Source organism: Hyperoodon ampullatus (genome assembly GCF_949752795.1).
Source record: "Hyperoodon ampullatus genome assembly, chromosome: 5".
NCBI classification, from domain to species: domain Eukaryota; kingdom Metazoa; phylum Chordata; class Mammalia; order Artiodactyla; family Ziphiidae; genus Hyperoodon; species Hyperoodon ampullatus.
Window position 1 is genome coordinate 139,674,127 of NC_136918.1, and position 17,763 is coordinate 139,691,889.

The 17,763-nt window shown below is 44.6% G+C and overlaps 1 protein-coding gene across 4 annotated transcripts in view; it reads right to left on the reverse strand.

The window, feature by feature from the left end:
• Nucleotides 1-17,763, reverse strand: part of ERG (ETS transcription factor ERG) — a gene marked incomplete at its 5' end in the record, with an annotated part of 185,953 nt that overhangs the window by 61,682 nt on the left and 106,508 nt on the right. For all 4 annotated transcript variants that reach the window (XM_079704837.1, XM_079704836.1, XM_079704835.1 and 1 more), the window contains one exon: nucleotides 1,642-1,859. In XM_079704837.1, the coding sequence (XP_079560963.1) occupies nucleotides 1,642-1,859 (218 nt within the window). The remainder of the gene's footprint in view (nucleotides 1-1,641; nucleotides 1,860-17,763) is intronic.

Below are 17,763 nucleotides of genomic sequence, written 5' to 3' on the forward strand. Positions count from 1 at the left end.
GCAGCATCAGAATTATCGTTCCCACTTTCAAGAAGAAACTCGAGGCACAGAAGTGAACTGACTTCTCAGGGCCCAGGGCAGTTCTGGTCCCTCCCGTCTCACTGTCTGGCACGTCCAGCCTCATGGTTGACATTCCCTCTGAGGGCTGTGACTTGGCACCTTCACGGACACCACACTAGAAGTTGATGCAATGGTTTCCACTGCTTATAAAACATGACACTTATAAAAAACATATTTCGCATTAAAATACATACGTAGCAAAAAGGGCCTATTATAGCTGTGACAGAGTGGGAAAAATGCACTGGGTGTGGAGTCAAACACCCTTGATTGGAATCCAAATTCTGAGTTGCTTTAAGTGCTGATTTGGGTTAGCCAGAAAATGCCTGAGTCTCAGTTTCCTCATCCATCAAATGGGGATAGGCATTCCTCACAGGGCTGCCTGGAGGACTGATAGGCCATCAGATGTAAAAGGGGCTTTATACATAGTAAAGCACTAAAAATTGTGAGCTGTTCTTGTGACTCTGGGCAGATCATGCGAATTTAAATAAAATTATTCTTTCTTTGTCTTGAGATTTGATACGATTCTTTCTGAATATATATGAGGTATTATATCATAATTGAAATCAACCTGACTCTTCAAAACTACATCCAATGAAATGCTTTTGTGGGCTTCCCTGGTGGCATACTAGTTAAGAATCCACCTGCCAATGCCGGGGACACGGGTTCAAGCCCTGGCCCAGGAAGATTCCACATGCCACGGAGCAACTAAGCCCGTGAGCCACAACTACTGAGCCTGCTCTCTAGAGACCATGAGCCACAACTACTGAGCCCGTGTGCCACAACTACTGAAGCCCATGTGCCTAGAGCCTGTGCTCTGCAGCAAGAGAAGCCACCACAATGAGAAGCCCCTGCTCGCTGAAACTAGAGAAAAGCCTGCATGCAGCAACAAAGACCCAATGCAGACAAAAATAAATAAAATAAACATAAATTTAGAAAAAGAAAAAGAAATGCTTTTGAGTGCCAGGGATAATACATTCGATAATTCGCTAATACATTCTAGGTGACCACAGCACTATCGTGACAAACTCAGGAGAGTTAATACTTACGGGTGACACTGGTGCTTGGTTTTAAGTGTAAGTAAAGAGGAGAAGAAAAAGCAAGCATTCAAAGAAGGTGACAGAGGAGGGAAGGTTGGGGGCGGGGGGCTGGAGGACACAGGAAGTAGGTCCATTAGCAACGTCACATGGCTTGGACATATGCTACACTGCCTGGCCACTAGCTGACACTCTCCCTCCATGAAAACAGAAGACAGCTTTACTTTCCAGGCAATAAAAACCTCAGAGACGAATTCTGCCATATGTGGGCAAGGCCCCCTCCCACAAAGCCCTCACGTCTGGGAAATGGAATTGAACATCTCATCTTCAAAGCGAGTTCTCGGTAAATGTACTACTGGTTTTACAACCTCTCTCCTCCACGCAAACCACTGGAGAACACATTTTCTCAGCAGTGCCCAGGGTTACTGTTCAATGCCCTCCGTTTCTGAAACCATCTCGGGGGGAAGTGTGATCCATTTCCACTTTGCCTTTGCAAGGGGTGGGAAAACCAGAGGTCTGGGAGAGCAAGAGGCGGCGGTCTCCTTACCTTGAGCCGTTCACCTGGTTAGGGTTACATTCCATCTTGATGGTGACCCTGGCTGGGGGTTGAGACAGCCAGTCCTGCTGAGGGACACGCGGGCTCATCTTGGATGTCTGTCCATAGTCGCTGGAGGAAGAAGCGGTCATGTCCGTCTTGGCCAGGTGCGGCGTGCCGTACGCGCACTCAAACAATGACTGGTCCTCACTCACGACAGATAGCGCTTCCTGAACACCCGAAGAAACACACATTCAGGACGTGCCAAGGGACAGTCACGCTTCAAAAAGTTGCTAACTGGGACCCCCTTTTTAGGTAGTTTTTACAGTATCCATTTCCACCTTTCAGCAGCAAAAAGGAGCTGGCTTTCTTTCCCCTAGAGACGGTAAGAGTTGGAACTGGCTGACCTAGAAAAACTTCTGTGTGGGTCTCCAAACATCCCAGCCTTGACCACAGCCGTGCAGATAATACCCACTTTAATCTCAACTCAAGGAAGTTGGATTTCAAAGGTCTTAGAAGACATCCAATTTGCATGTGTCATTATTTGACAAATGCAATCTATAATTCAAGCAGACAGGGTACAGAATGGTCGTGAAGATTAAAAAAAGACATGTGACGGCTAACACCTAAGCATCTGGCAAAACTGCCACATTCCCAGGAGATTTTAAAGAAGAGCTACTTAGAAGAAGAGTGAGGGGGAAATGGGGCACCAAAGGACAAAGAGACAGAGATACAAATTTTTCCACTTCTAAGTTATTAGCTGAAATAGAGTTTCAAGTGGCGCTTCCATGATGGTGAACATCTGGATGATAAATGAACCAAAAAAAAAAAAAAAAAAAAAGCTGTGAATTAGCCAGAGGTCTCCAAATACCAAGATGTTTAAAATATCTAGATCACTGACTAGCTCTTTTTTTTTTTTCCCTTACTTTCTATTCCTATCTTTGCTCATTCTGCATGATTTGGTGAGAAGAAATAGAAATGTGTCATTGTTGGAGCATTCTTCTGTGGTTTTAAGTCAAACAAGTGGTTAGCCTATGGCTAGGCTGACATTCTACAGCCAAATCAGCAAAGGCAAATTCGATTGGGAAATTTCAGCTACTTGAATGACATAGTGTGCAGCAACTAAAAGGATAACTACGAGACCGTCCAATTTTGCTTTCTGTAACCAAAAGAGAAATCCATGTGGTAGTTCATGTTTATTTCAGTCCTTGGACACCCTCGGTACTGCTATGCAGCTGGTGAGAAGCAAATGCTGTCTGGGTCACACATGTTTTTTAAATGGAAACTTTGGAGCCAGTGGGGACTGTGGAGACCTTCTTGTCCAAACTCCTCATCCCCCAAATGGGAAAATCTGAGACCCAGAAAGGTCAAGACCTCACCTTGAGGCGAGCTGCCCAAGATCAAGCAGGGAATTAGTGAGGACACTGGTGAGTGTTTTATCTTCTGTTCCCTCGTATCCCCACAGCCTAGGATGCCCTTCTTATATTCCTTGGTTTCCGATAATTGTCTACATTAGCACTCCTTTCTTATTCTTTGAATTGATGCTTAAATAAGTAAGGATGCTCCCCCCACCCCCGTTAATAATAGAGCCTTATGAAGCAGCCTTTCTAAGACAGAAGCCCCCCACCTCCTTACGCAGAAGTGTCCGAATCTTTAGGGAACACATGCGATTTCACAAACACCCCCAATCCAGTTGTCCTCCCCCACTCCATCCCCCATCTACCCAGGGACCAACTTCTTCATCGCTCCCCGAGTACATGAACTTCACTGCCAGGCACACTGTGCTGTGAACCAGTGAGCAGGGAGAATCAAAAGGAACAAACGCAAGGCGCTGGCTCTCACAGTGGAGGCCAGGTGTCTGTGTATGGATAACCACCCCCCGCCACCCCCACCGTCACAGCATCTCTAAAATCTCTTAGAATCGCAGCCCTGTGACAGTTTGGGAAAGAGTAAGCTGGGGGGTTAAACAATAACTCAAAATGTACAAAAGAGCCAGAATCAGGCACAAGGCAGAAAAAAAAAAAAAAGTAAGGCATCTTGAACCGCCAGCAAAAGCAAACGCATCAACAAACAGATGGCAACAATCCGAGAAATGGGCACAGTAGATTCGGGGGAGCCTGAGTCACGTGGCTCTCTCTTCTGGTCCCAAACGGAGTGAGGGGATGTACGGAATCTAAACTCACAGACATGGGTTTAAAAGTCAAATCGGCACCACGGACTTCGTGCAGTCTTGCTAATCAATAAAGGCAAAATTATAGCTTCTTCAATAAACTGTGCAAGACAGGGTCTCCTTTCCCATCGCAGCACTGGATGGAATGGTTTCACACACTCAGGGCCAAAAACGAGGCTGAAGGCTGCCTCCATTCTCCTGCAGGGTCCTGCAGACTCCACCAAGCCTCGGAGGGGAACACCATGCTATGTAATGTCAGCGTTGGCTCACCGGGGAAGAGAAACATGAATAAATGCGTGATGTGTATCAGAAATTGGCAGAAACAGGTTAGATGTAAGGGGTAGGCGAACCTTTAAATCACAAATGAGAAAGAAAATGGCTTTCACAACGAAAAGAGTAACAATGTTAAAATATGAGTATCTCCCCAAGATAAAGTAGGATATTCTCACAAACACAACCAATGACCAAATAAATGTAGCCTAAGATTTAAAAACTGGACCAAAATACTAGAACTGAAACAAGGCTTCAGTGTGTGTTTGCAGGGGGAGGAACCCATTCTCACATCTGGCAAAGCATTTTTTCACCACATGGTTTTCTAAAGAAAGAAATCAAAGTTAATTGAGATCGATTTAGGGAAAAAAAATCTACAAAAGCTAGAGATAAGGGGGGGGACACCCAGTTTTTCTTCGTATCTTAAAATTCTCCTCCAAGTTAGTACTGAATAAAAGTGAGAAAGGCCATATACTTCAGAATATCAAAAGTTGCTTTTGTTCGCTAGAGGAGAAGCAGTCTAAAAATGAGGACGCTTCAGGATAAACGTTTCATTTCCAAAGGGGTGAAACACAGTCCATATTCTGGAAAGACAGCGCATGCCCCAAAGTGATGCTAATTAAACCAAGGCAGGCAAGCACCTAGGGTTAAATACAAGTCAGGAAAAGGAAACAAACAAATAAATAAATGGAATCTCTCTCTCTCTCACACACACACACACACACACACACACACATGCTAACTTAGCACATCTGAACAATGGAGGAGTAAAAAGAAGCTGAAGGGTGGTCTTCAGAGACCTGCTTCAAACAAAGATGACCACGAAAATTAACTGCTGTTCTTTAGAAGCAAACAAATGCTATGTACCAACAGCATGCCTTTGTTCACCCACTTGACTTTGTATATTACATGTAGGTTTCATCATCCCTTTGGTTGCAGTATGACTGACAGAGGCTGATGCATAGGATTCTCCCGCCCCAGCAGCCCTGGGACTTCAAAGCAGGGAAAGGATCTAGCCTAGTAGGATTAAAACCAGAATGGATCACTACACACAGGCTGGTAACCAGGAACACATGAGTCCCTCAACTGTAGCTCTGCAAGTGACTCTCCCTGGCCTCGACGGATGCTGTCCCTGCTTCCCTGCCGTCTGGCTTCCCTCCTCGTCCGTGGTCATCTCACCTACCTACCCGCCTACCTGCCAAAGCTGTCGGCAGATGCCTTAGTTAACATGTATGGCTTATTCCTTCAGCACCTTCGGCCAGCCGCGGGGACTTACTTGCGAACTGCTTTGGCTGCTTTATGACAGAGAATTCAAAAAAAAGTCCAAACCTGGCAGCAATGTGGCATAATTAATTAATATGCCCGCCTCTGTGTTACCATAAAAAGACATGAACTTTAGATTGGTGTGTGCTTGTGTGCGGGGTGTTTTTTTCTGTAGCTCCAGGAAAGCTGGGATATTCTGATGTGCCCAGTGGCAGGCTACCGATGCCATTTTTCATGAACTTATGAGAAAGGCATAAATTCTAAGCAAACTGCCCCCAAACAAAAGGGACCATCGTGTTAGTATACAATGTTTATTATTTCATTTGAATACTGAATGCACCAATAACATGTGAGGACCACTCCTTTGGACTTTGGTCATCACAGTTGACTGACAGTTCTAGAAAGTGAAGACAACTCAACTAGATTATATTTCATACATGAGACTAAAATATGATTCTATTTTTAAGTAACTAGATTTGGGTACAACAAAGGTTCCAAAATGCTTAGATTTTTTTAAAAAATTAGAAGTCGAATGTACTTTTAAGCATACTGACATTTCCAGCAAATGATTTCAGAGAGCCTAAAACAGATGAATTTTTTCCTGTAACAGATGAATAGTTTGAGAGGCTCCTATGTTTCCAGCAAAAGAATTATAAAATAAGGGTCTGGCCTCAATTTTGCTCTTAACTTTTGATCCCCATGGTTCATAAAAACACTGAAATGTCAATCCAGAGAACCCAACATACTTAAATTTTCATGAAAATCTGGGCGTGGTAAAATGTTGAAACTAAGAAAGTCTTAAAGAATGATCGGCTCTCTTTCACAGCTGGAGCCAGTGAAGCATACAGAGTGAAATGATCCTTACGTTGTTCCCAAAAATCCAGAGGACAGCCAGGACTAGGTGTCCAGAGAACAGGATTCCCAAATTGACCCTCAGTTCCCTCAAGTCTTAGGTGCCTCAAATAGTTATGAAAAACAAATGGAAAAACTAAGTGGAACAAGCATGTTAAAGTTATGGTCATGCTTTAGAAACAAAATTTTTATAGAAGTCTTTGGTATCACAATACACTTTAGGAAGCCAAGGTCATCTTAAATCAATAGTCTGCCTTTCCCCCCGACATGTAACCAATCAGAATCTGGAACATCACATAACTGCTTACACTGCGATGAATAAGACATCTTTTTTGGGGTTTGTTTTTGGGTTTTTTGTTTTGTCTTTTGGGTTTTTTTTTTTTTTTTTTTGCAGTACGTGGGCCTCTCCCGTTGCGGAGCACAGGCTCCGGACGTACAGGCTCAGCGGCCATGGCTCACGGGCCCAGCTGCTCCGCGGCATATGGGATCTTCCCAGACCGGGGCACGAACCTGTGTCCCCTGTATCAGCAGGCGGACTCTCAACCACTGTGCCACCAGGGAAGCCCGAATAAGACATCTTTTAGCCACATTCTCTTGACTCATAAACAGCTGATCCATCACATAATAAACCAGGTTATCTTGGTAAGTGCTTCATATGCAGTATCCCTTTAAATCTTATTACACTGATTTTAAGATACACCTTTTTTCACATTTTACGAGCTCTGAAACCTGGATGCATCTCACCATCGATGGCATGTCATGGGTTACTGGCAGCATTTCTTCTCCTTTGATGGCCGGTAAAATAATGGTTTGTTTTATCATCAATGACATCTTAATTTTATGAAATACAGTCCTGACAATAGTCTTATAAGGTCAGGTGTCATTCCTGCCCACAGGTGAGAAAGCAGGATTGGGAAGAAGAGTAATGTCAACATGAGGACAAGGTAGCAGCAGCGTTCGTGTCGGGAAGTGGAATCCCTCCCTGAGGCTGTACACTCGCCACTCTGGGTGTGACGTGGAGAAAGAACAGGTTGGGCTGACGGAGGTCAGATGCACAGTGCTTCACCGCCTTGTCACAGCTGTGGAAAGAGCAGAGCTGACAGCGCAGATAAGAGATGGAACCACCTAGAAAGAGAGAGGCTGGTGGAGGGAAGAGGTGGGAGAAGGCTGAGGGGATAAATGCCCAGAATCCCAGGACTTCGATGGAATTAAAGGATCAGGAGAGTAAGTGGAAAGCCTGTTGGAAACTAGGAGGGAAATTTCTAAGTACAACACGCTCTCTTATGAGGCTAAAAGCTATGCAGCAATAGGTCCCAGATACATTTAATTAGTCTTTCTTATTTAATAGTTTAAATCAACAACCTGTTCTTTTCATTGGTTAATCAGATAATTCAGACCCAAATTGATGGCCGTGTATTGGGGTGTGTGCTCATTGCAGGTGGATGCCTGGCTTCCCAATCAATACTGCAAGGGAAGAATAGGGCAGGTAGGAGCACCATTTATAAATATGTTAGAGCCAGTGCACGTGGTGGCCTTAAGTGGATGTCTGCAGACCTAATGATACTGGAAAACTATTTATTAGGCTGTCTCAAGCCCAACTGTTTATAGCTTCTCTTCAAGGCAGAGTGCATGCAGTAGATGCTTCTGGAAAGTCTACTCCTAATCACATTCAGAGGAGAAAAAAGCAACACAAATACGTCTGTAGGAAAGACGTCCACTCCATGTGCCCATCAAAAGGCCAGTCCTTCCAGAATTTTATTCTCAACATGTATATTTTTGCATTTGAATATTGCCAACATCTCATGGGACGAGAAACTTCCTCTGACCGGTATCTTTTAATTACAACACACAAAAAAGCCAAACATCGTGAGTTAAAAGATGCATTGTCAGGCTGAGTGGGAATCATTTTGCCCCGTCTTGATATTATTTTCTTTCCTTAATTCTTCAGTGGAGGAAACATTAAAATCATATATTAAATGCAGCATCTAGCTTTGTGCTCACGTTTTTCTCATTTAACACATTGCTATTTTAGTCCTTCAAAAATATAAAAATCTTGGATTAACCTCAAAGGAAAAATGTATGTAGGCAAATGAAGTCCATCTAAAGAGAGTGTTTCCCCAATGTGGTATCGCTTCAGTATCAAACACGTTTACAACTGCAGTACCAGCCCAGCACTAAGAGAATGAAACCCAGGACTGGTGCAGAGATACAGACATACAAATATATTCATATACATGCATACACACACATATTCATACACACATATATGCATGTTCACACACATACACGCATATACATGTTCATACACGCATATGTCAATTTCCACATACATGCCTACACACACATATATTCATATACACATATATTCACACGCATACATGCATATTCATATGTACATACACACATACATAAACATAGACATATATTCATACACATGCATATTCATACACACATGCATAGTCATATACATACATGCACACATAGTCATACACATGTACACATACATATTCAAGTATACATATACACACATACATATTTGTACACACATATATGCATATTCATATACATACATACATATAAACACATATTTACATACACATACATATTCACACACATGCATATGCATATACATATATGTGCATATTTACATACACACATACCTATTCATATACAGACATTTACATGCACACATATATATATATCCATCTCTCTCTCCATCCTTACTATCGTTGCTCATCGAGCACTTTAGAGGACCTGTACACAGTCCTTATTGGTCAGCAGAGCCCCCAGGGAAGATGGTGCCTAAATGATGTAGAAAACCAGGATTCTTCCCTTTTTGCCTTGACTTGTTTCTTTCTCAAACTCGAAGGTGCTTTTCCTCCCCTTAGCAAATCCCTTCAAGAAAAGACTGATCTGGAAACCAGTCTCCTTATGACCTTCAGACAAATTTCCCTGCTCTGAACTCACCGGATTTCTCCTTGGCTCTGAGCAGCGTAGCCAGTCCTGGGAATTCTCTTGCTCACATACTTCTCCCCCAACTGCTGCCTTTATGAAGATATGAGCATTTCCAGGGCAGGATCGTGTGTGTGTGTGTGTGTGTGTGTGTGTGTGTGTGTGTCCCTAGCATACAAACAGCTTCTTAACATCACATTTTGTTGATGCTCCTATTAACCATAGAACTAAGTCATGAAATTAGATGAAAGCCCCATCATAATGCTGTAGGTCCAAAAACTGTTTTCACATCAAAACAAAGGAAAATATACTCGTGAGATGAAGTGTGCAGCCAGTGACCAGGAGTTTGGAAGCTAATCGCCCTGGCACTATATCCTCAGCCATATGATCCTGGAGCACATTACTGCAGGGTTTTACCTGAAATCTACGTAGGCTTGAACTAGGGACTCTGCGTAGTTAGGCAACATATGAAATAAATAAGACTTCCTAGAAAATGAACATTAGCAAAGCAAGGAGAGAAGCATTCAATGGCTAAGTGCAAATCCTAGAACTCTTGCGGAGATTGGAGCATTGTAGAAAAATGTCAAGGACAGAATAGTTAGGTTCCACATAAGGAGAACTAGATTTAAATGAACCTCAAAAAATTAGAAACCCAACAAACATAATTTTAAAACAACCCTTCTGTTTACTTTCTCAGTTCTATGCAGATGCTCTTTGAAACATTTGAAAGGAGGGTGAGATAGGAATATTTAGCCTGGCAATCAGAGGGTACAAGGTTTCAGGCATGCAAGATGAGTTAAGTCCCTGGGTTCTACAGCACAGCATCCTGCTGTAGTTAACAATTCTGTATCATATACTCACAAATTTGCTAAGAGAGTAGATCTTATGTTAAGTGTTCTTATCACAAAAAATATATAAAATAAAGGGGGAAGGAGGACGCTTTCGTCGGTGATGGATATGTGTATGGCACTGATTGTGGTAATGGTTTCATATGTAGATACTTATCTCCAAACTCATTAAGTTATAAACATTAAATACTGTACAGCTTTTTAGTACGTCAATCAAGCCTCAGTAAAGTCATTTTTGAAAAAACAAAAGAAACAATGTATAAGTGATGTTAATAGCGTCTTTGTTTTCCTACAAAGAAACACATTTTCCCCCCATAGGCTTCTTTCCTTCTTTAGAGATGAATAAAAAAGTGTAAAAACATGTGTGGAAACATCCTGTTTGTGTGTTTTAAGTCGGAATGAGTGCAAAGAATGCAGTCACTACCCCCTTCAGATCCTTCTGCGCCCTCTTGGGTTTTGTGGGGGGCGGATTCTACTCCTGACTTTCCATACTTGTTTGTGTTTTTCTAATCATTGTCATCACGTGACACTCAGAGACTATTCATCAAAAGCCTTCATCTTATCTGTATCTCATTTGAAATAATTCATTTGAGATGAAAAGATGATTTGCTTTTCACTTTGATCACCAAATTTAGGATAAACAATGGAGATGCACCAAAATGTCAGAGACAGCACGGCAGAGCATGGTGGCCACTGGACTGGGGCTCCAAAGACCTGAGGTGGAAGCTGCCCTTGGTCACTGGGTCACCCTGGGACTTCCACAACCCCACTCTGCTCCAAATTTAGTCCCACATGAGCTGCTGAGGGCTTGTTACAGATGCAGAGTCTGCGTGTCTGCAGCCCTGCTGAATCAGAACCCACGTCATAACATGAACCTGGCACACTCGCATATTCAAGTTTAAGTCCTGCTGCCTTATCCTTGCTTGAGTCTCAATTTCTTCAACTATGAAGGTGATGTTGGTAACAGCTGCCCCAATCCCAACCAGGGCTCCCAATGGGTCCAATGAGCTAGTGTAATATAAAAGGTTTTATAAGCCCTAATGTTGCATTTCAACTATTATCCCATCCTAGAAAGTTGATGTGAATGACCCGAATTCTCCATGTGGTTCAAGACAGTGGTTTGGACTATCCGTTTCAAATCCTATTTTTCTAACAAGCCACATGCCAGGAAAAGTACATCGTCTCTTGTATGCCATTAGTCCCTCATTCTTTGTTAAATACTAAATTTAAAAGTCAGGTATCTTTATCTAACATGGGGAGAAAGATGAGCTGGCATCTTTGCTTTTATTGTCGAGAGCATTTAGTCCAATGTGATTTAGCCTTTATGGTGCCCGGTCCAGTTTGTACATGGGTTTTTGGTTGTAATTCTACATTCGTTTGTTGGATGTCGATTAAATGTAAGTTTTGTGTGGGAAGGGATCTGGATTCCCTGTTGAAAACTGTGGCCTCAACAGCTGGTACGTTCCCTGGCATGTTGCTGTTCTCTATAAAATGAGTGGATGAATGGATGAATAGATGAAGGAATGAATGGATGAATATACCACGTTCTCATAACACAATTCCTGTTCATTTCCCTAAAATTGCACATGGCACACAGCTGATGTTCCTCAAACTCCCCCAAAAAGTCTTCTCTTCCAGGATGTGGGATCCATGATGCTTTTCATCTTAACTTTCCCTAAAACCTCATGAGATTTTTAACAAACTTGGACAAGGAAGTGATTCTATGGCAGTCTTGCTAAGAAGCTCACGGAACTTTTACTCTTCCGATTTCTGAAGCTCACTCACCCAGGTTGGGCTGCAAGTGATTCAGGTTCCAAGAGGCACAGAGGACCCTCAGAAGGGCACTGCCACGCCCACAGGGTGACAAAGTCATTAGCAGTTTTCCTCTATTGGAACAGCCCTCTCTAAACCCCAAGGGAGAGATGGCACATCATACCTCCCACCTCCAGGAGCTCCATGAAAACAGGCAGCTCTATGCTTGGCCTTTTCAAAACATACATTCAGACGCTAAAAATACAGTGCACTGCACATCTGGAATGTGTCTCATCCATGAATCTCTGACACATGGATTCACTGTTTTCAAGAAAATTCCAAGAATTTTATTCATGAGAAAATTTTGGCACAATAGGAAATGCTGGCAAGCAGAAGACAGCAGCAGCAGATGTGCTGGCCTCCGCCCCCAGGCCTGCGGCTGGTTCAGCCCGTTTGCATCAGGTACCTATCTCAGGCCTTCAAACTTCCAACTCAAAATTCCCCATAAAAGAGAGAGGCCTTAAGTTTATTAAGTGATGCGGTTCCCCAAACATGGGTGCACAGTACCAGATGCACTCTGCAAGTGTCGGGATGGGCACGTGGGAATTTAAAAGGAGCAACAGGAACACAGGGTCGCTGGTGTGAGATGCAACTGCTCCCTGAGCCTCGGACCCTGCAGCCACAGCCTCCTCATCTGTTAAATGAGGGTCTGGTCTCCTGATGTTTCCTGAGGTCCCTCCTTGCACCAAGATGAAATCTACTGTATTTAACTCGTGACATTCTCTTCCTGCTGGGGCCAAACCACAGGCCCCACCTTCTCCATCTCTGAGCAGCTATGTGCCTAAGGGGAAAACCTATCACCTGGGGAGCTGCCGCAAGTTCCTACGAGTTCAGGTTCAGAGTGAACTGTGGGCTCTTTCCAGGCTGCCCTGGGTTTTCATTTCCTCTGGATAACTTCTTCCACGCTCGTGGTGGGAGGGTAGTCAAGAGTCTGGGAGCTCATTTCATGTCTTCAACTGCCATTAGGACCTAATCTCCTGCACGGGAACTCTGGGTCTGTTCAGAAAACACATCAGCAACAATAAAATACAGTTCTACTAACAGAAAGTCTTACAGAGACTGGGACTCTCGTAGCGGGAGGGAGCATATGTAAGAAGCCCTCGCTTTTCCCAAGGTGCTCCAGGGACCTCCTTCCTCTCCTTTCCATCCTCATTCCCAAATAACTGTTGTCAAGGGCCATGCAAAGTATAAAGCAGACGCGAACACGAACGTTTTCTTTTTCTTAGGCGCCAACTCCCATGGTGCAAAGAGCCGAGAGCTCCCCCACAGTGAGGGTCCAGTCCTGCCAAGTCTCACTTCGGCTCCACGGATGATGACGCCTCTGTCCCTGGGGCTGGGAGGCTAAGCCTGTGCTTTGCACCAGATTTTCCAGCACATAAATCCGTGCTGGTGGCTGCACAGGAAGGGGACCCAGGAGCTAGGGTATCATGACCTTTGTTCCCGCTCTGTGCTGAGCTCAATCTCCGCCTATCATGTAGTTCAGGGCACAAGAGAGGACCCCGTCATCAGTACACTTTTCATGCACCAACCAGCTGGTTGCCAGCGAGACCTGATTTTTACAACTCTGGGAGTGTTGATCTCAAAACCTAATACGTACGTTTGAATTATGCACTGTAAACTCGTCCAACAATTTCAAACTACGCATACGTATATCATATGCAATGAGGCTCTCCTGAGCCCCTCTGTGAATTGGTCTCTTTAAAAATCTGTAGATCTGTTCCTACCAAAACCACTCTAACCTGCAGAAAAGCTTGGTGGCCTGAAAATCTTCATGATGTCTACCCCAGGGTCTAAACTTTGGTTTTTAGATCGCCTCTTTACTTGGACCTCTTTACTTATTATGCTGAATCCCCACGGAGGAAGCAGAACCATGAATGTCCATGTCTACCCACCTTTTCCAGGAGAAAGAGGAAGTTTCCAGGGCTCAGAATTGTGTCCAGTGTCATATACATGTACAGGCACAAAGAGAGCTGCTGGACAGGTGAGGGGTCTGTGCAGATGTATCTCCTTTCTGAGGCGGTGGAGTTTCCTGTCATCCACCCATCTAATTTGCATAATGAGCCTTATGGGGCAGGGGCACATCTACTTAAAAGGGCAACTTACTTAGTACAAAAGATGATTTGCCATCCTGTCTTCCAGTCTGCTAGACTTGCACTGATCACTATTTGCAAGCACAGGGACACTTTAAAAATTCAAACAAGGTGTAAAGAACTGTGAATTAGAACCTTGCTTTTCAAAGTCCTTGGACCAGCAGCATCAGCATCACCTGGGACTTTGTCAGAGAAGCAGAATCCCAGGCCCCACCCCAGAGCTACTGAATCAAAACCCTATTCAACAAGATTCACAAGGGGAATGGCAGGCACATTTCAGTGTGGAGAACTGGGTGAGAAGGTGGTAAGTTTCCCAAAAGAAAGAAAAGGCAGGGCTGGGTGGGAAGGGGGAGGAGGAGAGGGCAGACTACTGTTTTTAATTAGAGTGGTCAGGGAGGCCTTCTTGGAGGAGGTGAGCCCTGAGCAAACTTGAAGGAGGCCCAGCGATAACAGAACAAGGCCAGAGGTGGTTTGAGGGTGGAACACAGGGATCAGGAACAGCCAAGGAGGAAGTATTGTCACAGGAGAGAAGGGACAGGAAGCCCTAGCAGTGGACAAGGAGGTAAGCCAGTTGAGGCTGGGGGTCGTTGGCAGGACCTGGGCGGTACTGGGAGTGAAATGGGAGCCTCTCTCGATGTCTTGGCTAAAAGCCCAGGGATTGTCTTCTTTCCTAAGATATACTAATATTTTCCACCTCGTATGGGCTCTGCAAAGAAAATACTTTCTATCTTTTGAGTTTTATTATTTTCTTTTTTTTAACTTTCTATTTTATATGGGAGTACAGCCGATTAACAATGTTGTGATAGTTTCAGGTGCACAGCAAAAGGACTCAGCCATGCATATACATGTATCCCCTCCCATCCAGGCTACCACATAACACTGAGCAGAGTTCCCTGTGCTATACAGTGAGTTTTATTATCGGGTTGGCCAAAATGTTTGTTCGGTTTTAAGTAAAAATAAAAGACATTTTTCATTTTCACCAAGAATTGTATTGAACAATGGATTCACTAACACAACGAACTTTCTGGCCAGCCCAATATTTTCAAAGCTCAATGTGACCTGCACGCATATATCGTGCACACCACGTGTACACCAAAAGCCACACCTCACAAAATGTTACGGCCATCCTTTGCTCCCCATGCAACGGGGGCTCCTGTTCGTCATCATACAGAGAAACTGTGGGATTTCAGAATATGTGTTTTTCATTCAGAGAGTCTGTAAATGGCCATGACCGCTGTTCAAAGGTTTCGCACAGACAGGAAATAGCTCCCTGAGGCGCCTCTGCCCCCACCACTCTAACGGGCAGCCTCAGGGAGCCCCACCTCTGAATCAACAGGAAACACAGCACCAAAGGGATCGATCCCCTGCTCCCAAGTCAGCTGTGTGAGGCCCGCAGATCCTGGCAGCTCTGGTGGCAGATGACAGGCCAGAACATCACTTCCTGCTGGGCCCGCCCCCGCCGCCCCATGCTGGACTGAAAGTTTCAGGGCTTGAGCAGGGATGCAGATGACCAGGTATTTCCTCTGTAAACACAAGGATAAGCTTGCTTCGGGAAGGAGGCATTTAGAAGAACTGTTTACTGTCCTTGCCGGTGGAGAACCCTACTTCTCCGAGCTCTATCTGGTGGAAAGTGCCTCCTGGTTAATAATGGGCCACTTCCCTTCTGCTGCGGAATCTTCTCAAGTCATCGGCAGAGGCCTCGTAGCCATCTCTGAATCCAATCTCGACATTCAGTGTATAGTCTGTGTATGAGTCTTCTAGGGCTGCGAAACCAAATACCACAGACTAGGGGGGCTGAACCGACAGAAACTCATTCTCTCACAGTTCTGGAGGCCAGAAATCCCAACTCAAAGTGTGGGCAGGGTTGGTTCCTTCTGAGGGCCATGAGCGGCTCCAGGCCTCCCTCCCTAGCTTGTAGACGGCTGTCTTCTCCCAGGGCCTTCACAGAGTCTTCCCTCTATGCATGTCCGTATCTGCATCCAAATGTCCCTTTTTTATAAGGACATGGCCATATTGGTTTCAGGCCCAACCTCATGACCTCATCTTGATGACCTCTGTAAAGACCTGATCTCCAAACATGATCACATTCTGAGGTTCTGGAGGTTAGGACTCCCACATATGAATTTAGGGGCACGCAATTCAACCCGTAACGGGGCAGAGAATGTGTCCATTTTCTTCGGGGGGCTGCCGTGCGGCTCGCGGGATCCTAATTCCCCGATCAGGGGTTGAACAGGGGCCCCAGCGGTGAAAGCGCAGACCACTGGACCGCCAGGGAATCCCAAGAGAATGTGTCCATTTGATTCACTGCCTAGCACAGTGCCAGGTACCAGAATAAGAACAATAAGTCAGTGGTTCTCAAACTGTGTTCCAGGAACCCCCTGGGGTCCCAAGACCCTTCCAGGGAATCTGCTGCTCGACAGTTTTCATGACATGCTAGGACGTTATTTGCATCTTCCCGGCTCATCCTCTCACAGGTGTACAGTGAAATTTTCCAGAAGCTACAGGACATGTGATAGTACAACAGATTGACTGCAGGGGCAGATATGAGAATCTAGCTGTCAGCTATTAAGCCAGGCATTGAAGAGATTTGCAAAAATGTAAAACAATGTGACTCTTCTTACTAAATATCTTTTTGGAAAATATAGTGATTTTTCATAGCCATGTGTTATTTAAATGAACATAGAATGGGTTTATTACTGTTATTTTAAAATGAATTCATTAATAAATATTTAAAGAACATCTCAATTTTTATTTCTAATTCAGTGAACATCAACAGATATAACCCATATCAACCACTGCCCTTTAGTGTCCTGAGGCATTTTTCAGGGTGTCAAGGATCCTGAGACCACAAGTTTGAGGACCACTGCTGTACAGAGGTAAACTGGCTAGGACCTGATCTTTCTTCTCTGAAGTAACCCACAGTCTTAGGGTGATAAGACGCTTCATAAAGAACATATTTTTGGTAGCTAAGTGCCACAAAAAAGGAAGCTTGTTGGCCATCCCCTTAGGTTGACAACAGAGAGTTCTCATTAAGAAAAAAAGAAAAGCTGGGCTTCCCTGGTGGAGCAGTGGTTGAGAGTCCGCCTGCCGATGCAGGGGACAAGGGTTTGTGCCCCGGTCCGGGAAGATCCCACATGCCGTGGAGTGGCTGGGCCCGTGAGCCATGGCCGCTGAGCCTGCGCGTCTGGAGCCTGTGCTCCGCGATGGGAGAGGCCACAGCAGTGAGAGGCCCACGTACCGCAAAAGAAAAAAAAAAAGAAGAAAAGCTGATCTCGACCTAGTGATGTGTTCAATTTGGAACATAAGAACTTAAAACACCAAGAGTTGGAAGGGATCAGCATTTTTTTGCCTCTCAAGTGATCTGCCAAGTGTTGGCCCCAGACCCCCTAACACTGGACAGAATCTATGAAAGAGGCAGGTTGCCCACCCCCGCCTAGCTACAAACTACCTACAAACATCTATTTCCAGCTGAGCCTTCTTGAAAGTGGCAAGCCTCTTGGCAAAACGAGAGGAGGTCCATGAGGGACCCCAGACCAGCAGGAAATCAGCAGAGACTGAAGACCACCTACCCACCACCAAGCTGGCTGTGCTTTGGATCCGAGCCAGCCTTGGAAACTGGTCCTGCGGGTGAGGGGCTGCAGGGCCCAGGCACAGACTCCCTGCCCATCCCCCAGCGATCCCATGTTGGCACACCTGGTGCATCTCTGGATGCACAGGTGGCTCTCTTCAATTAATGCTAAGGACCACGCTCCTTTTTTTTTTAAATGACCAGGTTGTTTTAATTTTTAAACTTGTCTCTTATACTTGGGAGATCCTCCATGTTTATACCCTTGTTAGGGATTGCACATAGCTCTCTCATTTTAAAACCATTTCTCCA